The following is a 27,891-nucleotide window of genomic DNA, read 5'->3' as shown; positions in this document are numbered from 1 at the left end:
GGTGCCTAACCCTGTCCTCCCAGGGGGTGCCTAAACCTAACTCTCCCCCCTGCAGTTGCATGCTACGATTCCCCGCTTACCTTCGTTCGGGATACCGGCCGGCGGGATTTCGGCGTCTGGCTAAGATAGGCATCGGGATTTAGATGCCTATCTTCAGTACCAGGGCGGGTTTCCAGCATCGGGATTCCGTCAGCCAGCATTCCGGACGCCGGTAATTGAACTGCATCCCCATATACACTATGTAGACAAAAGTGATTGGACACTGACAGCAATAGATCAATGAGCTTTTATTGTCGTCAGTACTTTGTAGGTCCACCATGTGCAGTGATTAATGCAGACACTCTTCTTGGCAAACTGTCCACAAGTTCCTGGACAACAGCAGGCGGTATGTTTTCCCATTCCGCCTTACGTACAGTGACCAACTGTGACACTGAAGAAGGTCGAGTGGGCATAGAACGCACCCGTCGCCCTGGAATCATGACAGGTGGCATTGTCATCCTGATAAAAACATTTGCGGTTTCCATAGAACTGCAAGTGCAAGGGCCTACCTACGTAGTGTTCTTGTCAAAACCGCCACATTAGTGGCCATTTGGAACTCGTGTGCAATGGTATGCATTTCACTTGCGTGAGGGTGTCCAATCACTTTTGTCTACATAATGTACCACATGTTCTACGAATAAATCCCAAAATCATTTATTAAATCCTCTGTTCATGTGTCTCACCCCATATAGGCGCTGAAGATGGTCAGGTGATCAGAGTTTGCCAGTGCCATGGAAGATTTTGCCAAGTCCGCCTCGTCTTTTCTTCCGATAGGAGTTACAAACGGAGACTTCTCAGTCATGGTGGCAGCCAGAGTTGCCTGTTACCAGTGGAGTAATCATACTGTGTGATTATATCTGTCCCCAGTTACCATGTAATACAATATACGTCTCTTCATAGCCCTACTTGCAATGACAATTGTAGCAGCGGTTGTTTCTATAACTAAATCTTCCATGACCAGGTAATAAAGAGAAACAACCACATATGTGCACTTACTACAACGTCCAGACAGCCAAAGATAGCACCGAAGATGAGCATCTTTCCAATCTTCACGTTGACAGGCAGGGCGGCAAGATGCTGGCCCAAGGGTGTGAGCTTGGGCTGAGTGAGCTCACAGGCCCCAATCTTTCTCAGCAGATTCATTGCATTGCTGATCACTTGGAGTTGTGGAGGGTCTAACGCTTTAGTTAGGAACTCCTCTGGAGAGCCAAGGTCACACTTCTAGTCAGGAGACATGAAAACGCATTAAATATTAACAAAACATAATATGCAAGCAGAAAGTTACATCAAACAGTTAAAGGAATTAAAATATGAACCATGAAGGTAACATGCATTGTCCAGCATTAATAAGACACAGACAACTAGCTCTATAAAAAGTGTTCACCTCCCTATGCCATTCCAGAAAGCTTCCTCTCACTACATTAGGACAGAGGACCTCATTCAGAGTCAGTCGAAAGCGCTGAGCGCTCGCAACCGGCTCGATGTTTTGGTCCTGCACATGCGCAGCGGCCGCACTGCTTGTGCGCAAGCCCCGGAGCGAGAGAGAAACTCTCTCGCTCCGGAGCTCACTACAAAAGGGGCGGCTGTCGATGTTGATCGACAGCTCGCCCCATTTTGTAGGTGGGGCGGGGGGGGGTTACACAAATGGAGGCGTTCCTGACGGAAGGCTTGCAGTTTTGTGGGCGGCCGCACTGACATCAGCAGTGATGTCAGTGGGGAGTTTCCTGCTCGATCAGAGCAGGAAGCTCCCTGGGGCTCGCGGTTGCCGAGACCCAACCTTAGGGTCTCGTCGCAAGCCCCGATCAACCTGGTCGATCGCTAAGCTGTGGGTGGTAACCCACAGTTTAGCTAGCGACCAGGAGGCCGCACAAAAAAAAAAGAAGCGCCCGCCCTCATTCAGAGAGAGCGATCGCTTCTTGCGACCGCCTCTGAATGAGGGCCAGAGTCCTCTTGGGATAAAGTAAAGGTGAAAAAGCTGAGAATTCAGTTATGTAAGCTGCTGTGACATCATTGGCCCTGACTGTGTATGACTCCATCAATAGAAATAGTGGCTTTACTTGTACTTAAAGGCTACATTTGCAGATGTGATTTTCTATGGCCGCAATAAAACAAGAGATATGGTAAGAACTTACCTTTGTTACCTCTGTTTGTACGAAGTCCATAGGGTCCACAGGGTTGACCTTGGGGTATAGGTTGGGAACCAAATCCGGGCACCACGCAGTTAAAGCTTTTAGCTCCCAGGATGCACTTGGGTCCACTCTCCCTATACCCCGCCCCCCAGCCAGAGGCACCTCAGTTTGTAAGTAGCCAAAGGCCAGAGGAGAGAAAAAGAGAGAGAAAACTGGAACACTCTAGAACCATACTCACAGAAAAGGAGACGGGAAACCGGTGACCAGTAACACAGCCCATATGAAGCCAGGTGCGTCAGGGCGGGCGCCCTGTGGACCCTATGGACTTCGTAGAAAAAGAGATAACAGAGGTAAGTTCTTACCATATCTCTTGTTTTCTACTTCAGGGTCCATAGGGGGTCCACAGGGTTGACCTTGGGGATGTCCCAAAGCATTTCAACCAAGGGTGGGGACGCTCCTGTGCTGAAAGGAGAATTAGTCGCCAAAAAGGAAGCGTCCTGAGAGGCAAAGGAAACCAATGCCTAGAACCTTAAAAAGGTATGGACAGAAGACCACGTGGACACCTAATAAGGCAAAACAGCCGAGGCGCCACAACGAGCCGCCCACGAGGGTTACATGGCCCTAGAAAAAACAAGCCTCAACGACAGAAATGCCCACCCATGGGTAGGCCCCTGAGGAAGACATACGAGGCCATCCAGCCAACATTTCATTATAGGCCGGCCATCGTTTCCTGTGAAAACCAGAAACCGCAGACCACCAATAAGGAGTCCGATTACCATAAGGAACTTGAACGGATCACATAAAGCCAAAGAGGCCGGACCACAGGCAATGAGGCCACACCAGCCGAGAGGACTGGGGACTGAATGCCGTACCATAAGTTCCAGAATAATATGGAACCTAAAAACCACTCTAAGAAGAAACACAGGGCGAGAGCAACTCACACCCTGACATGATGCCCTCCAGAAGAGGGAGCCACACGAGAACGCTCCCAATTCAGACACTCTCCTGGTTGATATAAACACCCTGAGAGAGAGAGAGCTTAAACAATAGACCATGTAATGGCTATCACAACCAGCGGTTCCATTGACTGTCCCCGGAGGGAACAAAGAACCACTTCTAACTCCCCAGGAGTCCCTAGGAAGGACAAGTGAAGGCATAATCCAGAAAATACTCCAAAGGATGAACTGGATACCAGAGTGGAGCAATTCCATATCTTAACCATACCGACAGTGTAGAGATCCGCACTGTCAGGAAGGCCAGGCCAAGGGTGAAACCCAAGCCAGCCGGAAGGAATGCCAGAATATCTGGAAATCCTGGACACCGGAGGATCGTATCGACAGGTACAATACCATAAGAATTATGTATGCCACAGTCCGTGGCAGATCCCAGCAAAGTCTGGCCTATCTGCTCTAAACATCTCAATGAAGACAGAGCCAGGGAAGCCCTAGGACCACAGTAGGGGCGCAGTCAAAGACAAACGATCCAGGTCCAGGGAAAAACAAGGACCCTGAGACAACAGGTCCAGATAGTGAAGCAGTAGGAACGGAGCATCGATGAGGAGACTCCGAAAATCTTAGTACCAGTGATGTCTGGGACGAACTAGAGCCCCCAGAAGGAAAGCCCCTCCGTCTCGAATTAAACCTCCGAAGACCTCGAGGAAGAAGGGAGACCGGAGGACACAGGTACACAAAGTGGAAGGACCACTTCACTGACAAAAAGTCACTGAAGGTAGCTTCAGTACTCCTAGAGCTGGACTGTAACACCGGTAATGTGTGATAGAGTCAGAAGGCCATGAGGATCAATCCCCTCAGGGAGGCCCCCTCCGCTCACCAGGAGTTGAAACCTCTCTTGGAGAAGAGACTAGTCCCCGGGATGCACGTCGTGACGGCTGAGGAAGCCCGCTTCCCAATGGAGAGCTCCGGGAATAAACACTACAGAGTTGGCCAGGAGAAGACCCTTGGACTATGTCAGAATGTATGACATTCCTGACATTGCCACCCAACTACCAGTGTTGCCTAGATGGAAGCCACTGTTGTGACTCTGTCGGACTGAACCTATTCAGGTTTACCGTGACATATGGGTTAGGCCAGAGTGAAGGCCCAAGACAGCCTAAAGTAGCAACAAGTGGCAGGGCAGAAGCGACAGACGTCCAACTGCCCCGAAACGAATGCGGACCAGACACTGTCTGTAGCAAAGAATACCCTGGACGAGATGGCCATAGCCACCCGGACAGGGACCAACTCGCCTCCGGAGAAAGTATCATCGTTCGAACAGCGATCCGATGGAAAAAACTCGATCCATCTGGAGAAGAGTCAATTATGGCAAGGCCTGGAATGGAACTGAGCACATTCCACCCTACCAAAAGGTAGACACTCTGGTAGACCGCGCATCACAAAGAGTAATGACATATGTCGACTGCATAGATATCCGCACACTCCAAGTTGAAGAGTAGAGATCTTGTCTTACGCCAGAAAAATTCTCAGATTCTGAGAATCCAGCAGTGCTCCCAGATGAAGAAAACCCTGTGAGGGATGCAGGGAGGACTTTTTCTCTGTTGACTAATTATCTGTGCCCAGAAGAAGCCACGGTTATCCTGACCTGGCGGTAAAGTACCTTGGTGATCCTGCTAAAAGCAGGAGACCGTCCAGAGAAAGGAGCATTCGGATACACTGAACAGGTGAACTGTCAGAAAATTCATAAAGCTGGTAAACCCCGATGGAGTTGAGGACAGTCCCAAAAGGCAGAGCCCAAAACTTACAAGTGTTACTGTGGCACAGCAAACCTGAACCCATGCTGATGAGAGGGCTCTGTATGTACCCGTAGGTACGTATCCTGAATACTCAGAGTCCAGGCACCCTTGGAATCTGATTCAGGGATTTGAGACAGAGTATAGGCAAATGAGGACCAGTCGGTCACTGCCCCAGAAAGAAAGTAGAACAACCAGTCCCTCACTGAGATAGTGAGGTTGGCCGAAATAGCTCTGCTTACCGCAAAGAATGTATAGCTTTCTGGGATTGTAAGGCCCTGATCGGGTCTGAAGAAGGGCCCGTGTAACAATGCCTGTGAGGAGGCCGCCTGAGCAATGAGAGGCCGTTGAGAATCAGTACCTCACTCTGGAATTCCCCAAATGTAGACCTGTCCCGTCAGGCTGAAGGTTTATCCTCAGGTGTAGAAAAAGGGTCGTCCGGAAGTCCAGGACTGCTCGGTACTGGATATGGTGGCCCCCATGGAGGCCAACAGCCTAGGAAAAAACAGGCCTTTAGGCTGACCCTGAGGACAAAAAGACTTAACAGAGTTAGTCCGAATGTAGTGGGAGTAGCTAAAGACGGTATCTCTCCATAAGTGATACTGCCAATGATGCAACAATCCTGTCAAGGTCAGGACCAAACAAGATCTCCCCCATGTAAGGAGTCTGCACCTCTGCTTTCCCATAACGCAGCCATAGGGTATTGCGGCGGATATAGTCGCAGCTAAAAACCTGAAAGTTAGAAGCCCGGCATCCAATGTAGGTAATCCCACATATGACCACTGCACATTTTATGTGAGCGGCAAAAGATATTTGAACCCCAGATGTGTTGGAGGGGAAAAACGTCACCAAAGCATCACCATGCGATGGCCATGGTAGGACGGGCAACAGGCCCTGAAAACGAGTACATTGATTTCAGGCAAAGTTACCACCTACGGATCCGTAAAATCCGTCCAGGCCGGGATGGGAGGCGTATTAATGCCCGTAACCCGACGATTACCATACAAATCCATCCCAGAAGGGGATTTCCATTACTTGTGAGGACCCTCAGGGAATGGGAAACAGGAGGCCTTTGTGACTCCTCGTATCTGGCGACAGCCAGACTCCCACTATGAGATCCACCCGCTGGGCAGAAAACGGGAGATGTATGATACAGGTGCAGGATCGACATTCTCTATATCCAGAATGAACCTGGCTACCAGCCCCAAAGCAGGGATAATAATACCTGAAATCGGCTCCCCCCATGTGAGAGGGAAAGAGCCGAATACACCATCCAGTTCACGGCAGAGCCACTGGGAAGTAACCACAGGGCGTATATCACGCCAATTAGTATGTCGTAGAAAACGACATCCACCAGGGTGGCCGTTGTGGTAATCCCTGCAAGGGGAATGACAGACCGATGTGGTATCGGTAATTCATGTACTGTGAAAAACCCTGGCGGGGAGCGATAGTCTGCTGCACAGGGGTAAATTGCAAGAAATTGCGAGATACCCCGAGTTCAAAAGGGCAGTATGGTGAAGTAACTCCAAGCGAGTGACGACAATGGGGCCCGCCCGGCGATCCTCAAAGGAGAGGATCCTGAGAAATAAACCGCCCTTTAAGGGGGTCGTGCAAGGGGCCCGGCACCAGATAGTGCCGCATACCTAAACCTTTCTGAGTTAAAATCCTCCGCACTACTACCTGCAGGCTATGACTTGCAGGATAGCAATAATGGGTGCAGTATCGTGTGCAATCTCCTGGTCAGATATATCTGACTATCTTGACGGAAATATTAAGCAGCGCCATACCGGTCCTGACTGACGCTAAGATTAGCTGCAGGGACCCATTATCAGCGTATGCAACTCACAGTTCCAACTAAAATATGGCAACGTGCAGCACGCAACAGTATGTGACAAACCTCACAAATATTAACAAGTATATATGTGAGGTCTCAGAACCAACCCAGGTACACCTGTATTAGGGCAGATAAAGAAAAGGGATAGATATAAGCAGACAGTCAGCACTAGCATAAGTCACATACAATGCAGAAAAATATATATACATACATTTGCATGACATATAATATACCGCACAACGTCGCTACATTCAACTGCCCAGATTCAGTGTCTGGGAAGGCTATAGCGCTGTGTACACTCACCCAAAATGGCCAGGTACGCAGGGGGACTGGGCTCACTGACATCCTAGGAGTTCTGCAGCACCACAGAGAGAAAATGGCCACTGGAGACCTCAGAAGAAGCGTGGCCCGCGGAGGAAGCAGCTCAGCGACGCCAGACTGTAGTATTGAAAGGCGCGTTGAGCTGAGGGGAGGAGCCGCTAGACAGGGAAGGCTTCCTCCCCTGGCTAGCAATTAACCCCCCGGGATGCCGGCTCCCGCTGCCGCTATAATCCCTGGTGGGCTGTGGACACGCGGGGTATGCCTCCATGGAGGGGGAGCCCGCCGCCACCGCTAGCGCCTCCGGTCTGTCCCCAGAGACCGGAGGCATAAGGCTGCATGTACACGTGGGTCACAAGCGGTGACCACGCGACTTACCTGTACCCGTCGATCCGGCAGCAGCCCAGGGATTCCTCCAGAGCCCGGCTAGTACAGACTCTGGGGTCCCGCTGCGATCCCCAGATCTGTACTGGCGTCGCAGCGCCGGCGGGGTGTAGGAGCGGCAGCTTAGACGTCCATTGGACAGTCTGATGCTGCCGCTCTGAAGAGTAGTAAAAAATAAAATAAAACTCTTTAAAATAAATTTTAAGCTTAGGGGCTGCTAAGCAGCCCCCCTGCAGTAACGGTGACCCGACTCCGGCCGGGCACCAACTTAAACTGAGGTGCCTCTGGCTGGGGGGCGGGGTTATAGGGAGAGTGGACCCAAGTGCATCCTGGGAGCTAAAAGCTTTAACTGCGTGGTGCCCGGATTTGGTTCCCAACCTATACCCCAAGGTCAACCCTGTGGACCCTGAAGTAGAAATCCTATATTTAATTCCTATATGAGGGAACAGTATGACTTATTTTGTACAAGTTCATATGAGTTTTTCATGAGCTGGGTGATAAGACTGATTTTCAACTATACATTTCAAAATATGTTCTGTGTCTGCAGAGTCTGTTCCATTGGATCAGTAATATGCTTAACCTCACCATGATGTGCAGACACAGCTCTTCTAAAGGCACTCGTAATATTTCGGGAACAGAGTACTCCATAAAACTGGTAAATCTGTGAATAAAAAAACAGTAAACGTGAAATGGGACCTATAACTGGAAACCAGTAGGAACCCCAACAAAACAAGCGCAAAAGGGGCAAGAGTATACACTAACTATAACTAACCAGCTGAGCTATTCACTTCAAATTTTCATATTAAAGTCATCATTGAGTTCTCCCCAATCAATAGGAGTCATTCCCCAGACCCAGCAGTGCAGCATATCCAGAGCAAACCATTCACCTTTCTTTGGGGTAGAGTCGGAAGCAGTACCCGTCTCGGACGCGTCCAGCCCTCCCCTGCCGCTGCAGGGCGCTGGCTTTGCTTATAAATGTTTCCACCAGGGAACTCATCTGACTGCTCTCATGATATCTATCAGAAACAACAACAAAGCATAAAGTATTTATTAAACATGTAATAATCGAAGGGTCAAATGGAAACTGTGCTTTGGCCTGTCATAGCATAGGTCACATATCAGCACATTATAGAACCTAAGCGGAAATTAGTTTCAGCATTTCGGCATTATCAATGACGTTTATTTATAAGGTGACACAAGTTCTGCAGTGCTGGACGGGGAAGGTATCATACAGAACAAAACAAATAACACAAAAGAGACCAAACAGCACACGGGTCAGCACAGATCACCTGTTTTCCTTTGTTCTTCCAGCATCTATGACAAACACCACATCTGGGATTGTTATGCCTGTCTCAGCAATGTTTGTGGCCAGCACAATCTGCAAATAGAGAAAGCCTTTATACAATGTGGCTGCGGATACGATCAGGAGGTCGGTCAGTCACTTTATCCACAGTGAGTACGTTGACCTTACAATGATGGTGTCGGGATCCTGACACGAGTGTAATGGTAATTAGAGCATTTTTAGGGGTTATAAGCTTAAGCAGACCTCTTAAAGGCATGTTTAAAGCTATAACACCCGCATGGGTGTAAAGTATCATTACACCTGTGTCAGGATCCTGACACCAGCATTGTGAGGTTGACATAATCATAGTGAATATTATTCAATTATTAATATTCAGGCGCTTATAAATGATAGAAATATGTATAAATATGTTTCTCCTTATTAGGATAGACAATAAATAGTAATGCAAATCCTACCGAGTAATTCTGATATACTCCTTTGAATATTCCACAGCTGATGTTAATTAGCGCTCCTTGTTATACAGTCATTAACATCAGCTGTGGAATAATCACAGTGAGTGTCGACCTCCAATACAGAATCCTATGGCTGGATGCCCTCCACCTCCACCCCAAATATTGTTGCAATCTATAAAGCATTACTGTACTGATTAATTCATGGTAAAATGAAGATGATTTACATTACATGTGGTCAGGTGTGAAACCTTTCATAAGAACACCAAGGATGCAGGAATGATTTCATCCTATGTGTAATTTGCTGCCTCGAGTCCCATCCCTACCTTTCTGGTTCCAGCTGGAGGCAGGACAAATGCTTCAGCCTGATCCTGACTGGAAAGGATTGAATGTAGAGCTATCAGCTTGTACCTGGAACAAGAAACCAGTGCCCCATGTCACACAATCCCTCGCAGTTTGTACTCCTCTGATATGTTGCAGACAAACATGTACATCAATGTCGGCAAACAGAGGACTAAACATATAATGACAACTCCAAATATACAGAATTCCGGTGATCGGAGGGAACAAACATATAATACAGAAATTTGCACTTTCACCCCAGGTCAAAACCACATTAGGGATGGGAAAATAAAACATAGGTCACATTTTATACTCTTTAACCTTCCAGATATATTTATATTTGATTTTGCATTTCTTCTACAGATCACTTATAATTCAATGTATTACTGAACTACTAATGAGAAATATTATAGAACAACTAACCTTATATATTATAATTTTGTTGTAAATTAGGAGACCAATACAAAAGCCAGAGGGGTGGTGCCATGCACATAGCTGGGCGTGGCTATGCAAAACAGTAAGTACGGCCTGAAATCAGCATTCCCAGTAACCACCTCTGTAATGAAGACCTGGAAATTATGGCTGATACTTTTCCTAGGGCTCTTTTTCCCATAAAGCACATTGGGGGGATCTTTGCGGTCATGAGCTTTGCTGGCGAGGCATAGTTTTCATCAGGCTAAGTCTCACTTCTACCCAATATACCATAAATCTCTTACAACATTAATCATTCTAGTTCACCTATTACGTTTGGAAAACGCCTAGCATTTATTACCATACATTTAATATTTGTTCTGCCCCTTTTCATTTTACACTAGTCGCCTCCTCTAACCACTACAACGTACTTCCTGACTAAGGGCCTGTCACAGCAATATTCGCAAAGCCGAAATTTACGCAGATCGAGCGATCGTTTGCCATTGCGCATGCGGCAAAAGCCACAGTGCGCACGCGCAGTGATTTCATTGTGGTTGCGCTTGTACAGAGCATAAGTGGGAGACAAGTAGTCAGCGTTTGGGGGTGGTAACGGGGAGGTGGTTGAAAAAACGCTGGTGTGTCTGCCGTTTAAACGCCAGGCGTGCATAAATTGTCCATTGCGATCTCCTTTACAGCTCTTTGCGAGTCAGGAGAGCTGCAGTGTTTGCGGCTGGTCAAACTCGTCTTACATGCTGCGTAACTGCACGATCTGTGCCGATGTTACCGATGTTTACGCTGTTGCACGTCGTCAGACGGATATGAGCAGGCAGCAGTGGGCGGCTATGATTTGGAAGGCATTAGCATATTTTAGCAACTGCGATCCGTGAGAGATTAGAACTGCTATAACATAAATCTTGTAATCAGGCCCTAGACCCTGTTTATCAGCTACACTGTCTGGCTCACTGATTCTATCTTCACCACCAGTCACTAAACTTCTAATACAAAAATATGCTACAACCATCAAACAATCTATCCTCCCTGTCCCAGTGTGAAGCCTGTAGCCGAGATGGCATTTCAACCAATGTATTAGCCACTTACTAACCTCCGGCTGTATAGCAGATGGCACAGGTAGTACATTCAAAATGTAAAACTTTCTCGAGGTCCTTGGAACTTATTTACAGCCTAATTCCCTGAAGTCATATTGGACGATGTCAGTCTACCTCTAACCTGGACATTGATGCTAAGAAGTAAAGAGTCCTAGACCCACGTTGCCTAACAATCTATTCAATGTTTGAACCAAACCAACCTGGAGACAGGAAACTGTTTGGCATTTACTGTGATAATAATTACGCCCTCTGACCATCACTACACTCCTTTTCCCATCCTGACAAGCTACAAGTGAGAGTACCCTGCTGCAGAAATGCTGCTCCTGAATTAAAGTTCACAAATTCAGCCAATGTCTCATATTTATTCCTATGTGTAAGATCATAACTAACCTTTCTAAAACTCGTTTCTCTATATATATTAATGTAACTATGACCCGGTTACCTACCTCAGGATTGTGTACTCTCATGTCCCCATTAGCCCTCACCCGGTGTTTCCCAAACCTGGTCATCATGACCCGCTCACAGTCCAGACATTAGGGATATCACTGATTCAGCACAGGTGGGTAAACCAAAGACTGAGGTAATAGTTAAGCCATCTGTGGTCATTAGGGATGGCCATTGGTGGGTTAACCATCGATGGTCATCATTGATGGTGCCATTAGTGGTTAACCTCGATGGGTGGAAACCATTGATGGTGAACTACTGATGATTGCACCCATCGATGGCCATCCCTGTTGTGGTAAATAACTGGCGGTTGGCCAATCAGGGAAGGGGCAGGACTAAGCTGGCAGCTAGGGGTTGGGCTAAGATCCAATCTATGTTGCCGAGGAAGAAAGAAAAAAAAAATAAATGAACAGCCTACTTACAACTACCAAGTAATATATTAATTACAAAGAATAAACAAATGCACAAAATGAACCACTACCTTCTCCTGTCATGGAACCTCTTATCAGAGGACAGGAGGTCATAGAGCTGCTGTATATCCGCCAGGCCGGGTAAGAAGATCAGCACAGCTCCCTCTATATTCCTGTACAGTGGACTTTTGTCTGGAGAGAGAAAAGGGAAATATATTATCTGAAATTTTTAAGTGGCCAATTCTTCATTAGCTAATTCAGATTTGGATTTGAAGAGTGACAAAGATTTGGGCAAAGTTTAAAGCTCTAAGATAGGGGTGGGGAACCTCAGGCCCGGGGCCATATAAGGCCCCCGGAATCATTTGGTTTTGCCCTCTGAGCTTTTTTCTGCTAGACTCATCTGGCCAGCAGGATGCCTATATTGGCACCCTGCAGCATCCTTAGGATGTGTCAGACGGTCACACTGCTGCCCTCACAGCTCCCCGTAGCATTCCGAGGATGCTCCGGGCATTGCTGTATTCACCGGCGATTGTGGTCCCGCCCCTGTGTAACACCACATGGAGGGAGCGTGGTCTGCACCGGGCCCTCGAATAATGTTATATATATTTAAATGGCCCTCGGATGAAAAAAGGTTCCCCACCCCTTCTCTAAGAGACTGAAACATGACAATATAATCCATTGTTTAGTTAGTTGTTAAGTAAAGTCCTCTTTTCATTATACATACATGCTCATATAACACATACATACAAAGAATATCGAACATACATGATTCTATGAAAACTTTGCAGACTTGTGATAGACTATTGATGACAGTAAATTTGCAGTAAATGGGACAGACCATAAACTAATAACCTACCCAAAAACACCAGTAACTCCAGAACCAGGTCCAGGTTTATTCTGTTGGGGTTCATGTACAGAACAGCGTGACGCGTCCGGGCGCTATACCTCTGATAACACGGGTTTACCTCCATCACAGAACCCGACTGAGCGGGGATGTACTCCTACAAGTCAAATCAGTTTTTGTTTTTTTTAAACAGCAATAGTCATTATTAGTTTTATTGATTAGCAAAAAGAAAGATTGTGGTTCTTTATTGAACTGAAGCAAAGGCATAACTAGGGATGTGCGACCTGTGCCGTCGCACATTGTGCAGGGCAACCAGGGCGGCACCGTCACTGCCCCACGTCACCTGCATGGGACTTGTGATACTACAGAGCCGTCTGGAGGATGCTCTGGGCAGTGCTATACTTCCCAGTAGCGCTCTACTTCCCAGATCCAGTAGCCTTGCCCCACAGGCATAATGTTGCGAGTTTAGAGGCGGAGACGGCACAGGGTACACTGCCGCCCTGTTACCATGCTGAACTCAGTAAATGTTTTACCAAGGAAATTTACAATACAGCGTAAACAATCAAATTATAAACTTGACAATTATTATTATTATTATCCTTTATTTATATGGCGCCGCAAGGGTTCCGCAGCGCCTTACAAAGTACAAAAACAAATGAGCACACAAGACAACAGTTATTAACAATGCAGACAATGCAGGACAAGTACATGATTTATAAACAATGCTGCATAACACCTAAATAAGCAGCAGGGTGTCAGTAAGCAGTTTTAGGCACCATTGTACATGAAAGTAAAAGTAAGGCAAGAAGAAGCACTTGAGGAAAGAGGGCCCTGCTCGTGAGAGCTTACATTCTGAGGGGAGGGTCAGACAAACAGGGGTGACACAGATGGGCTAGATAGTGAGGAAGGAGCATAGAGTAGTGGGTTAGGATGAGCGCTGGAAAGCATTGAGGAAGAAATGGGTCTTGAGGGCACAGTTGAAGATTAAAAGCCAGGAAGCCAAGTGATGGAGGAATTTGGCAGGAGCAGTGGTGTCAGAGGGGTAAATCCAGGGTTTGGTGATGGCGAGGAGAATCAAGGCATTGCAGATGAAGTGCTCATGAACGGAAACCACTTTATTATAGACAAAACTGGCTTTCCAGAGGGAACAGGAGAGAGGGACAGAGTTAAGAGGCGAGAGGAGAATGAGATTATTAGGGTTGATGTAGTGTGGAGGTGATATTGATCTAGAGAAGAGGGATAAGGAGTGTGGGGTTATGTGGCTGGCTTCTGAATGAGGAAGGGTGACAGCAGGTGATGGGTAAGGTGGAGGTTTAGTGTGGTTTGGGGGGGGAGAAGGATAGGTATCTTGGAGAAAAGAGAGGGTGCAGGGTTTAGTGGTGGTGCAGCAGGACCATGGTGGAAGAGTAGTGAATAATACTGGAGTTGTGGGAGATGCAGTTGAGAGACTTATATGTGATGAAGAGAGACAGAGGAGGGGAAGGAGGGGTAGAACGTAGAAGGGACTATGGATGGAGAAAAGAGGTGAAAACTGGTGGTAGAGGAGAAAATAATGTAGCAGCTGAGTGAGGGAGGAGTAGAAGAAAAGATATCGTGTAGATGAGGCAGTCGGGGGGTGGGGGGGGGGAGTCAGTAGTAGTAATGAGTGTGAGATGAGGGAGCAGTACAGGTCAAAGGTCAAAATCAGATAAAAGGAAGAACAGTGCTGGAAGATGTAAAGGCACAACTACAATAGTATATTATAACCAAAAAAAGAGTATAGAGCTGTTAAAGTAGCAAGACTTGAGAATTAGTCTAAAGTATGAAAATATATATATATATATATATATAAAAAAAAAAAAAAAGGGTATACGTGTGAAACAATGGTAGGTACTACAGTGGTATAAAGATAAATTGACAGTGGTATTGGAATGATTTAAACAATGTAGAGAAGAAACGCAAACATACAAGTATTAAGTGTTCAGTAAGCAGGTAGTTGCTTACAATGCTGAAGCAGGGTGTTGGTAAAAGGTGTGTCCAGATTATAATGGAAGCTGGTTGCTGAGTAGCAGGGTTTCCAGAAGCTCAGAAGATCCTTTGCTTTTTTCCAAGTTATAGAGAGTTCTTTTAAAATGTTGTCCTCCTGTCTTCCTCCTGCTTAACTCCTGACTAACTCTTTAAGTTATGCTGTACATGTAGACCCACTTTGAAATAAAACCTAGAAGCCTTGTACAAGCCTAAAGCGTTGTAACCTACTGATTATATAGTTAAGCATAACATGTGTAGTCACTGATTACACACACCCTCAATACCCTCACCCACACCAGAAACAAGTCATAAAATTCTAATACAAGCAAGCAGAGCCAAAACAGCATCCCATGAAGCTAGGAGATAAGATCTGACTAGATAATTAAATTTAAAGTTACTCTGGAGTTTACAGATATTAATTACAGACAGTATACCTAGCAAATGAGAATTCCAAACAGCATTGGTTTTTCTATACAGAGTAAAAATAAGTGTGAAGTAAATAAGAACAGTGGAAAGACGTGAAGGTAAGAGGAGATTACCAAAACTATGGAGAACACAGATGTAAAAGTACAATAGATCAAGGGAAAAACCAGTAACCTATAAGGCTAAGGGTCTAAGTTGGAATGTGGGGGGAGTTAGGTGCTCAGTATAATAATCATTACTACAACTGCCCCTTGTTCTGAGTTCAGGAGGCCAATTTGGAAAACTTGAATCCCAGGGTTTCCATACTGTAGCACTTCTATCTATTGGATATGATCTTAGAAAGAGATGGCAAAAGGGGCTATGATCTGGTAGCAATAAGAATAAAACTTGTAATGTATCAGCTATGTCATTGACGTTGTGGGAGATACAGTGAAAAATGGCTATTTCAGGTACTAGGGAAGACTTGACTTAGTAACTCAATCAACTTAAGGTCTCCCAACCATAGATGTTATGATCTCCCAATCTCGCCACAGATCCTTCAGCAATGTTCAGAAGAATTAGGCCACATTTTATGAAGCTTATCTGGAGTATGGTATAGCTGGTGTATCATGTTTACCATATTTCAGAATGATGATACATTTGGTCATTATGAATATGTTGTTGGATATAGTTTTCCACTCCTAAGCTGTCAAGGATATTCAGAGTTCCAATTCCATTTTGTGTTGAACAACTAGCAACGTTTCCTCAAAAAGAGGAAGGGCCAGGGAATAGGTATATCTGTAGCGGCCCAACATCACAGGGGACCTTGCCCCATGAATTCATCCAGATGGTGACTGAATATGATTCGGAGAGTAATGAAGATGACTGTATATGCAATACAGAGTAATGTATCAGATTTATACCAATGCAACAACTACTCTGCCCTATTGGATAGTGTGTTCATTCTAGCACTCTGCACCTGTCGCTCTCTGCTCTGGTGCTTCTAGCAGACTCAGCTTATGAAACAAACTGCTGAGATCCAGAGCGGAGAATGCTAGAAGCACCAGAGCAGAGAGGAACACCCCAGGCAGGAAAGAGGAACTGTACAGGTCGTGACAGGTGCAGGGTGCTAGAATGAACACTATTGGACACTGAACGGGGATGGGGCAGACAGATAGTCACTGTAAAAAGTTTGTAATGGAGCCCAGACATTTCTAGTTACCTTCATGCACGTACTGTAAATGCAGAGTAAACGTGATTACTGAGGAGCTCCAGACAAGACTTCACAGTACATGAGATGAGGTCATCGCTTGTGCATTGAAATATAAGCAACTTGTTGCTGTACCATCACATTTACAAGCTATGATTATATGATAGAAAACAGTACCTGATATTTTTGGGTGCCTCCTCCTTTGCTGGTAATATTAAGAGTTATTTCCTCATCATCCTCTAGGAACTTTTGACAATACTCAGAGTCCTTTTCCAGAACGAAACCGGTTTCCTCCACAACATCTTCCAGGTGGAAAACCTTCAAGAAACAGCGCACGGGATATCAGCACACAAAGGTAACCTGACCAAGTTATGACTACTGGGCCCCATACATTAGCAACGGATTGCCGCGATCCCGCGATGCTGCAACCCGGCATCGCAGGATAGCAGAAATCCAACATGTTGGATTTTGCCGATTTGACGATTGCGATCAAAAAATTATCGCAATTGTCAAATCGCGGACATTTAACATGTGAAATGTCTGCGATCTGGCGACGTATCGCAGAACATCGATGGTGGGAGGTTGGCATTTCCACCCGGAAACGCCGGCATTTCCCATCGCATCGCGACAAACAGTACCACGGGAAATCAGGGATGTGTAAAAGTACACAACTTCCCCAGCCTACAGAATGCATTTACCGTGACGTACACACACCTCGACCGGGTAGGTCCTCCCAGAAATCCGTATGATGGGGCAGTGTGAGAAGTAGCTGGAAAACTTGTTGCTGTCCACAGTGGCGCTCATGAGCACGAGGTGCAGGTCTGAACGCTTGTGCAGGATTTCCCTGAGGATGATGAGCAGGAAGTCAGACTGCACCGTTCTCTCGTGTACCTGTGTATAGGGAGACAGATGGTATAGGAATTGTAGACAAGCAAACGAAAACTTATTTGGCCATAACCAGAAAAATTAAATGTTATAAAAGTTGGCACCTAAAGGGCTTCTACACCATTCCTTGCAAAGGCTGCCTTAAAAGCAATAACTGGTAGCGTTGAATAGCGGATGGGGTAAGATAAAGGACAGCACATGATTGGTTATGTAAATCCCGACTGTCGGGAAGCTGGAGCTCAGAATGCCGGCACTGGAATCTCGACTATAAGTAGTGGGGTTAGGGGGAAGGTTAGGGTTAGGCACTAGGGGGAAGGTTAGGGTTAGTCACTAGGGGGGGGGGCTAGGTTTAGGTTGCGGCGATGTCGGGATGCTGACAACTGGGATCCCGAGCGACGGCATCCTGTTCCCGACCCGGCTACATCCAATCATATGTGCCATCTATGCCAGCAATCTTCAGCCATCTCTCTTCCCAAACCCACTCCAGACAGATGGCAAAAGGAGCATCAATTAAAAACTAACAAAACCACTGCCTGACAGTTTTATCCATCTTTTGGGGAGCCAGGAATATTCATGAGCATTAATGAGATAGTGAACAGCCCGTGCACTTTTGCAGCTCCTAAATGATCGTTGTGGTTTCTTAATTTTAGATTTATAAAAGAAAATATTAAAATCTCTGCTGACCTACTCACCTCGTCCACGATGACGTGTGTTATGTTCTTTAGCAGACTGTCTTCCTGTAATTTGCGCAGCAAGACGCCTGTGGTACAGTACAGGAGCCTGGTGGATTCCCCTGTTCTAGATTCCATACGCATCTGATACCCACACAGAGAATTCTAGGAGAAGAAAGAGCTTCAGTTGTATTTTTGTTGTGTTATCCATTGTCATCGATGCAGGCCAAATCCCAGGAGCATTTAGCCATTTGGGGTCATTTCTACTTATGTCTTCCTTGGGTACATACAAAAAAATTCTGAGGCTAATAGATTTGATGCCAGAACTCCACTTTACCCACTCCTGACAATGCACATAAGAGTTGTGTTGGACAGGGCGGATAATATTAATTTAGTGGAGTCCATAAATACATTTATATATATTTATATATATATGTGTTCGCCACTCACATTGCAAATCTCAACATGCCCTGGTGCCCATCAGATATATGTATAGACCAATGTGCAACTTTGATGGCACTCAGGGACTAACAATGCTTCAATAACAGGCAGACACAGTCTTGTGCAGGTTGACGTTTCAGAGCCGCTAGCTCTTTTATCAAGACATAAATATAAATGACAAAATAAGTAATTTTATATATAATTTTGTTTACAAGGCACAGAAATGACAGGAGAGCAAAACATTGGGCAAGTACTATGCAACTATGAGCGCTCTGTCCCATTGTCATGATCGTCAATCTGAACTGAATTTCCCGATGGCACACTCTAGAGCAGCCCTCTCTGTGAACATGCCTGAACTCTGGACCTCATTCAGAGTCGGTCGTTGCGGCCACACAGTCGTACGCCACCGATGTTCGCTAAACTGCGCATGCGTAAAGTGCGCAATGTGCGAGCGCAAACTAGCTGCTACGATCAGAAATTTCTCTCTCCTTGAACACAGCAAGGTCGGTAGTTTGAGTGACAGAATGAGGCGTTTGTGGGTGGTAACAGGGGAAGGTGCTTGAAAACGGGGGAGTGGAGATCTGAACGCAGGCGTGCCTAATTATGCGAACGGCGTTTTATGGGAGTGCATAATTAACAAAGTAGTGTCATGGCACACGTGACATGGGTGGTTTGTACACTGACCTGATCGTAGTGCTTAAGAGAGGGTATGGTCAACCTTAAGCTCTAAGACTAGTTCCGATGGTCTCGATTAATCCTTATATGGCCGGAGATGACGTGTAATGCGTACGAGAAGGGGGCGTATTTTTTGTCTTACGGCCGCATCCTCCCCTTGGTCGGCCAGCTAACGATCCGATCTTAAGGACGCAACTTGCGAGTGCATCATTTGCATATCCGGCCCCTTTTCCCTTACGACCGTGCGGCCGCAACGACCGACTCTGAATGAGGTCCTCTGTCCATGCGTGCGCACTTTTACTGCCTGGCAGTGTAAATAGTGATAGGACTCATGGAAAAGCTGCTTTAAACAACAGCTGTCCCACAACCAGAGACACACAATCCGGTCCTTAAGTTTCCACTGCCATATATGTCAAGACGAAAAATTACTTTTGTAAATACCTTCTTTATTTTCACCTCAAAGCAACTATGGCTTTTTCTTTAACTATTAAAGTGCTATCTAAGGGGCTGATCCAGCATTTAAGGGGCGGTCCCTTATATCCACCCTCTATGCTGTCTAATTATGTCCCCTATATCAGCCCCCTATGATCTGAATCTGTCCCCTATATCAGCCCCCTATGATTTGAATCTGTCCTCTATATCAGCCCCTTTACTATCTACATCTGGCCCTTATATCTGCCTCTATGATATCTACGTCTATCCACTATATCCGACCTCTATGCTCATCCACATTGACAACTGTAATTTTAACAGTGACACATGAATTAAAATATCGCAACTGGAAAACACAATAGACAGCCGAACAAACAACAACAACCAGAGCCGCTGGGATGGTGCACAGTGTCCTCCAAGGAATCGGAGAAAACTATTTTACTGTTAAGTACAAACATCCTGTTTTCTCCTACTTCTTTGTGGTCCACTTGGAACTCTGGGGACGTCCCAAAGCAGTACTCATGCGAGGGAACACGCTGAAGCAGCATGGAGGAAGAAAAAGAAGAGGAGAGAGGAAGGGAAAGAGGAGAGAGAAGGAGAAGAAGAGGAAGGGGAGGAAGGGAGAGGAGAAAGGGGAAGAGGTGGAAGAATAGGAGGGAGAAGAAGAGCAAGGGGAAGAGGAGAGAGAAGAAGAGCAAGGAGAAGAAGAGGAAGGAGGAAGGGAGAGCAGGAAGGGAGAGAAGGAAGAAGAGGATGGAGGGGAGAAGGGGAGAGTGAAGAGAAAGAGGCAGAAGAAAAGGAAGGAGAGGAAGAGGAGAAAATAGAAGGAGGAAGAAGGGAAGAGGAAGGGGAGGAGGATGGAAGGGAGAGGAGTAGGAAAGGAGGAAGGGGAGGTAGGAAAAGAGGAAGAGGAAGGAGAGGAAGATTAGAAAGAGGAAGTTGAAAAAGAGGAAGAAGGGAGTGAGAGGAGAGAAGAAGAGGAGGGAGGGAGAAGTGACAGAGGAGGAAGGGAGGGGGGAGGACAGAAGAGGAGAAGGGAGAGAGGAGGAAGGAAGGGGGGAGGACAGAAGAGGAGCAGGGAGAGAGTAGGAAGGGAGGGGGGAGGACAGAAGAGGAGAAGGGAGAGAGGAGGAAGGGAGGGGGGAGGACAGAAGAGGAGAAGGGAGAGAGGAGGAATGGAGGGGGGAGGACAGAAGAGGAGAAGGGAGGGAGCAAGTGAGAGGAGGAGGATGTGAGAGGAGGAAAAAGGGAAGAGGGGGAAGAGGAAGGAGATGAGGAAAAGGAAGGAGAAGGGTAGGAGGAAGGAGAAGAGAAAGGAGAAGAAAAGGAAAAAGAGGAAGTAGAAGAAAATTAAGGAGAAGAAAACAGGATTTTGGTACTTACCGATAAATCCCTTTCTCCGATTCCACAGGGGACACTGGAGTTCAAGACAGTGGGGTATAGACGGTGGTAGAGTAGAGCCTGGCACTTTAAAAAAAATCTAGAAGTGTGACTGGCTCCTCCCCCTCTATGCCCCATCAGCCCCAGTTTAAGAACTGAGCCCGAGAGGAGACGGAGGACAACAGGAAAACAAGGAGAAGGAGAAGACCACAGAACGAAACAAGACCGACTGAAGGAGAACAGAGGAAACCACTGCAGGGAATTATGCAGTCACACAACCATAGAAGGAACCAAACAACTGGCAGGTACGCAGCGCTGGGCGGGCGTCCAGTGTCCCCTGTGGAATCGGAGAAAGGGATTTATCGGTAAGTACCAAAATCCTGTTTTCTCCTTCATCCACTAGGGGACACTGGAGTTCAAGACAGTGGGGACGTCCCAAAGCCAACCTCCTGGGTGGGAAGCGCGGAGAACATGCCGACCCTTTGGCCAACAGAAACAGGGACCGCCAAGAACCAGAGGTTCAATGGAAGGCAAGAGCGGAGGATCAAGTGTAGTGAGCCAGGAGACAATCAGAACTCCAAGCGGAACAGACACAGAACTTCCACAACTTACAGCGTAAATAGAATGGAATAAGTGGCTAGCGAGAAAACACCCTCAGGTGAGAAGCATCAGAACCCTGTAAACTCAGCTGAAAACAGACCAAACCAGACTATTGGGAGCAGAGAGCTCCAACCAGAATCCATATGAGAAGGGCAGTAACCCGAGAACAAAATTCGAGAAAACCGTACCAGATTCGGAAACAGGAAACTGCAGCTGTCGCAGAAAGCAGAATACCAGCACTGTTGGACATAATCATATAGATACAAGTATAACGATACCAATCTACAGAAACAGTGCTGATCCTGTCCACAGACTCCTAACAAAGAGATTTGCAGGGAGGTAAAAGTCAAGGCCGAACAGTCACCATCAACCATTCTGGAGGTCCAACTACTACAAAGTTGTAAACCAGCAGAAGGAAAAGACCATGAGTGGAGATCACACTGGGGACGAAGCAGAGGCAGCATCTAGAGGATTGAGATTACAATACCTTCAGAGGGTCAGACAGCAGAACCCCACTCCGAAAACAGAGTAGAAAACAGCGACTGAACACCTGCAGCTGAAAAGAAAATCACAGCCATAAACTCCAAAACAACAGACAATTCCCAACATGATAGAAGTGCGTAGACAGTACCAACTGCTGGCCTGAACATATTCTGAAACACCCAGGATACCCTAGCAGTTAAAGAGCACGTATGCAACAGCCACCCAGGGAGAGCTACCAATATAGGGAAGCATTCCATACAGCAAGGCTAGAGCACTAGGACAACCCTGAAAGTACCAGTCAGGTACCAGTCAACAGATTCTAGTAGAATAGTGTCACTAATCTCAATGTTAAAACTATGCACCAGGGAAGCTCTAAAATGTAGAGCCAACTGATTAACAGAGCGGATGGCTGCTAGGACCACCACTAGGGTGCATAAGGGAGAATAACGGCTATGCCATGTCAGGTTGGGCATTAGTGGGGTAAGGCCGCTTACCTATGAGCGTCCAAAAGCCCTCTGGACGCTATGTAGAATGTCACTGACCTTTTCCATCTCACAGCAACCTGCCCCATCAGGTATAGGGAGTAGCTTCAGTGGGCTAAGACCCTATGCTCTACAGCACGGACTTCAGCCTGGAGATGTTGAGGTAGAAAACACTGTATAAACTAGCAAAATGTTAGTGGAGACAAGAAGGTTGTACAACAGTACTCTGCACCTGAGCTGGTTATATTAGGGATGTGTATCCATATAGAAACTTTTCATAAAACAGAAAACGGTCTGCTCGTGTAAGTATCAGTACATTAACACTTATAAAGGTGAAGTGTGTATTACGCCCACAAATCTAATACAATCCAGGCCTGACCCTGCCTATATCAGCGGGTGGCCCTAGGCCTTCATTTAATTTAACAAATGAAGCCCTGAGGATGGAATAGAACCTGGATGCTCTATGTACAGATAGAGTGTACCTAGGGGCCCTTTAGACACTCATGTATTAAAATGTGTGACAAGACAATAATATGGAGTACCGGAATCTATACGGAGAAGGGTACCTGTACATAGACAGAGTGCGTTCGTTATCCCCAGAAAAGAAGGGATATATCTGTAGTGATAACCCCCATAGGGTTAAAAACCAGGTTTTTCCAATTATTAGAAAATATTCATACAAGGAATGGGAATATATCAGTATATATACACACATACACACAGACAACATAGTTGCATGAGAAGGCAATCTCTTTGAAAGGAAGAGTAGTGCCTACACAGCAAGTTTACTTGTCAGACTCCTGCACGGGGAGATCAGCATGCCATATCTATACATGTCCTGCCTCAGGAGATCAGCATGCTACATATATATATATATACATACATATATATATATATATATATATATACACATACATACGCACACACATACATATATTATACACACATATACATACATAACACAAATATCCCGCCTTCTTAGTGTCTTATAAGTTTGCTACCAAGTGCAAAGTTGAAAATAATCATAGATCACCCTAAAGGGGGGCGTCATAGATAGGGACTGACAAGAACAGAACTATAACCCCAGGAGGATTAAAGTACATATGATTAAATAATCACCAGTTATTTATATGGTGACAAGTTGGCCACTCACATTTGGAGTAAACCAGAGTGCCACAGGGAGAGTATACAAACTCCACACTGATGTGGGAAAGGTGGGAACCGAACCCACAACCTCCGCGCTGGGAGGCGGGAACGCCAACCACCACACCATCTGAGCTACTATATATATATATATATATACATGTACATACAAGAAGGCCCCAGTTATGTATAGGGTTCATAACAGAAGCAATGCCTTAGGGAATTGCGACTATCATTATGTAAGCTGCAGAACTTGACTCTAATCTATAGAGCCACCATTAATATATATATATATGGATAAAGCTGACAGCTATTGGTAATCCCAGGCGGCTTCCCATCCGTGGAATATAGGTATATACCCACATACAAAACCTTAGGGACAGATGGTGTAAAGCGGAGTTATTGTATTAACTACCGCATCAGGAGAGACCAGCCTCCAATCGCAAACCTCTCTTATAAAATATGCTATGTACCAGACATAAAACTGATAACAGATCCTACCTCTACCTTTATGGTAAGGATAAGAAGCGATAGATATTTATCTCCAAACATGCATACCTACATACAAGATTAGTAGGTGACGATAATAATTTGAAAATAGAACATGAGCAATAGTAGAGCTATGGAAGGAATTGAGCCACAAGACAAAATTCACTCCAGACATGTATATATTTTAAAGCAGGGCTTAGTATAAAATATAAATACATACATGTGGCTTACCTCCACGCAGGGGAACTGCTCATGTGCCGCCTGTGGTCGTCATTCTGCTACGGCATAGGAAGCAGGATATTTTAGCAGCGTGCTATCCCAGACTATCCTGGGACCCTTCTGTTACTGGTTACTTACTTTAAAAGCGGGAATCAAAAAGACAACCTCCATGCTGTGAGGCAGCAATGCCAACCCCCACACCGGCAGTAACTAACTTCCTCTTGTATGTGCTGCTGAATGGAGCACCTTAAATATAATCTATATAGATGCACATATGCATACCTTCTAAGGTAAACACAGAAGGCTGGTGAGAACTAGAAGTTTTTTAAAAACCAGCCTATAAGTTAGTATATGTGCTGCCACATATATGTATGGGAAGAGTACTGCCCCTCTATAAGGTGAGCCATAACCTGGGTATGGGACGCAATAATCTGCTAACCCTTGGTTAAGGGTATGCTATAACCATAAATTCTGGCAGCAGCACCAGAACAGTGACTAAGGTGAGCCAATGTAAAACAATGTTCATTTAGGCAGGGTAGCTAGTGCACCCTGAGGTAGCCTTCACAAGCAATTAGATAAAGCTATGCAACCTTTGTATAGAACCAAGGGGAAGCCTGACAGGAGGTAATACCAGTCATTTACTTTCATAACCGCATAATGCGGTGTTAAGCAAAAAGGGTATTGGGCTAGTTCCCATACTGCTAGCAACCAGCTATCTACTATAGCTAGCACTACTCCTGTCAAACAGTGACAGGCATCCCCTACCTTTTGCGCTTCAGCATTCCCAGCGTAGGAGGGGGAGGGTGGCGCGTAGGAGACCCACGCTAATAATCCCTGCTGTTAGGGCAGCCCGAAAGAGGGAAAACGGGAGGCGGCTGCTGGAGTGTGGGAGGAAACCGGAGTACCCGTAGGAAACCCACGCAAGTACAGGGAGAATATACAAACTCCACACAGTTAGGGCCGTAGCGGGAACTGAACCCATAACCTCAGTGCTGTGAGGCAGTAACGCTAACCATTACACTTAATGTGCTTTCCCTCATGCAGGCGGCTGTCTGCACAGCACTCCGTCTGGGTGCCTCTTCGCGGGGGAACTAATGCAGAGAATGTCTGCGCTGCTGCGCTAACAGGAAAACACCCCCAAAAGCAGGCTGCTACACGTTAGTGGAGGAAGCCATGCCGCCGCTGAAGTACTAAGTGCCCGTCCGGGGGCTGTGGGATGACACCGCTCCGTCTGTCAGCCCAGCCACTAAAAAGCATAGGGTCGCGGCGTCTCCTCCTTTGTATATTAGAGGAGAGCTGCTGGTTAGTTATAACATTAAAGCCCTTTTGCTATAGAGCTAATCTATCTGCTGAAGCGAGCACTGGTAGAACCGCGCTGCTCTCAGATGAGGGAGAGCACGGGCCAGACTATAGATGGCGCCGCTAACATGCATGACGCGCCCTTTCCATAATACCGGCTTTTATATATATGCGCGCCAAGGACCGCGCTGCTTGTCAGCGCTGCACTGCCTCCTGTAGAGGGACTCGTCTGGCTTCCGAAGCCGGCACCTTACACTGCTTGTGCAGATGGCGGTACCTCGCCTGTCAGCGCTGTACTGTTTAATGAGCAGCAGTGCGGCGTCTATCATTACTGTGTGATCTACTCACCCAGCATTACAAATCCTATATAGAGGAGGGAGGAGCAGGTGTCCTCAGTGACCGCCGCGGCATCACCGCGCTTTTGATGTTGCAGGGGCCGCGCTCCATCCCCTCCTTCAATTAAGAGGGTGATGGCTAGGAATAAGCCAGAGACCCTGACGCTGACTGTTGAGTGCAGCGGCGGGTCTCGTCAGCAGCTCCGACACCACCACGTGGCAGGTTGGAAGGAGCTGTGTATGACAAGCGCGCAGCACGCGCTGTCCCTAAGCCCAGCGTTTTGGCCCACCGCTCCAGCTAGTCAGGAGTGGTGGGATATACTTACCAACTGCTGCGGCCGGGTTGCTGGGCTGGGGGGCAAATGAGGAAACCCGGACACGAACCGGTTTCAGTTGTGTCGGGTCCTCATGGAGTCTGATGACTCTGTTTAAAGTCCCCCCTCAGGGTCACCGGACACAGGCTGCAGTAGCCGTGTGGTGCCCTCCCGGCGGCTCCCACGTAGCAGGCAGACTGCCACAGTAAACAGTCTGCCTGTCCTCAATGCTTTAAATAAAAAGCTCTAAAAAAATAAAATAAAATAAATTATACTCAAAAAAGGCTGGAGACAGCCTGATGTGCTTCCGGCTCTCTCGGGCACATTCTAAAAACTGGGGCTGATGGGGCATAGAGGGGGAGGAGCCAGTCACACTTCTAGATTTTTTTTAAAGTGCCAGGCTCTACTCTACCACCGTCTATACCCCACTGTCTTGAACTCCAGTGTCCCCTAGTGGATGAAGGAGAAAAGGAGCAAGACGAAGGAGAAGAAGAAAAGGAAGGAGAAGAAGAAGAAGAGGAAGGAGAAGAAGAGGAAGGAGAAGAAGAGGAGGAAGGAGAAGAAGAAGAGGAAAGAGAAGCCAGCCCCTGGGCCCAAGGTTGTTCGGCAGAGACTGAAGCCACTGGGACAGGCGGATTACAATTCATTGAATGCAGCACTGAGAAAGAGCCACCACAAGCACCTGCTACAGGCGCAGGTATGAGGAAGTCTACTGGCAGCGAACTGTTACGTATGCACAGATTACCTAAACTGTCGCATGAGTCGCACTGTGCTGTTTGTGGGCGGCAACTGAGAGGTGGCAACCCAAATGCAGGCATGTTGCGCATGTTTTCGGGGTGTGTCACTTCCTGTGACATCGATCCCATATGCGGTGAAAAAGGAGATTTATTAGCTTGCCTGTTAAATCCTTTTTTTCGATTCCATAGGGGACACAGGCTTTACGCTGGGTATAGGTTGGTGCGTTTGAGTCTGGGCACCACATGGTATAAGTTGTTGACCACAGCACAGGCTCCTACTCCCCCTCTACCCCGCCCCCCATAGGCAAACGCAGGGGGGGGTTCCGTCTGCCTGGAAACCCTCCTCCCCAGCCCTCACCATGACCACAATAGAAATAGTAATATAATAGAATTTTACAAGTGCTGCAAGTTATTCTCACTATCACAAATGAAATAATTAGCACTACCTGTGGATCTTTTAACATGTATCAGCTAGTAATAAATTACCTGTGCATCAACTAGGAGATCTGGAAAACATGCACTGTTAGGGATGTGCTGCTATAGAGCCCAATATGTACATATATGTCCAGGGCAGTGCTAGGTTGCTCCCAGACTCCTGGACTTGCTCTAATACTCTGGAATGGTGCCCACATCTAAAATAAAAACATTTATCTCAGGCAGGATGGCCCTACTGCCGCATTTAATGGCTTACTGTGATTGCTGGTCCTCTATATGCTGGAATTACAACACACAATGGCCCTCATTCAGAGCCGTACGCTCTGAGCAGAGCGCACGCTCTGAATGAGGGCCGGGCTCCATTTTCATGGAGCGTCCTCCTGGACGCTCGTATAGCTGTGGGTCACCACCCACAGGCTATACGAGCGTGCTTTGTGATGGCCGCGATGGTCGAGACCATCGCGACCATCGAAATTGCGAGCCGGAGCCTGCG

General features: G+C 46.6%; 1 protein-coding gene across 3 annotated transcripts in view; it reads right to left on the bottom strand.

Annotated features, from left to right (window-relative positions):
- The window catches only part of DHX29 (DExH-box helicase 29), a 67,937-nt gene that overhangs the window by 12,957 nt on the left and 27,089 nt on the right, over positions 1-27,891 (bottom strand). For all 3 annotated transcript variants that reach the window (XM_088469414.1, XM_088469415.1, XM_088469416.1), the window contains exons 13-23: positions 17,956-18,099; positions 17,093-17,269; positions 16,556-16,696; positions 12,772-12,916; positions 11,987-12,107; positions 9,529-9,613; positions 8,740-8,828; positions 8,338-8,466; positions 8,036-8,111; positions 1,036-1,260; positions 723-859 (exon numbers count right to left, since the gene is read on the bottom strand). In XM_088469414.1, the coding sequence (XP_088325540.1) occupies positions 723-859; positions 1,036-1,260; positions 8,036-8,111; positions 8,338-8,466; positions 8,740-8,828; positions 9,529-9,613; positions 11,987-12,107; positions 12,772-12,916; positions 16,556-16,696; positions 17,093-17,269; positions 17,956-18,099 (1,469 nt within the window). The remainder of the gene's footprint in view (positions 1-722; positions 860-1,035; positions 1,261-8,035; positions 8,112-8,337; positions 8,467-8,739; positions 8,829-9,528; positions 9,614-11,986; positions 12,108-12,771; positions 12,917-16,555; positions 16,697-17,092; positions 17,270-17,955; positions 18,100-27,891) is intronic.

The sequence above is a fragment of the Taudactylus pleione genome, unplaced genomic scaffold (genome assembly GCF_031769625.1).
Source record: "Taudactylus pleione unplaced genomic scaffold, aTauple2 ptg000092l, whole genome shotgun sequence".
Classification (NCBI taxonomy): Eukaryota; Metazoa; Chordata; class Amphibia; order Anura; family Myobatrachidae; genus Taudactylus; species Taudactylus pleione.
The sequence above is the reverse complement of the archived record's forward strand: the minus strand, read 5'-3'. Positions and strand labels throughout refer to the sequence as shown.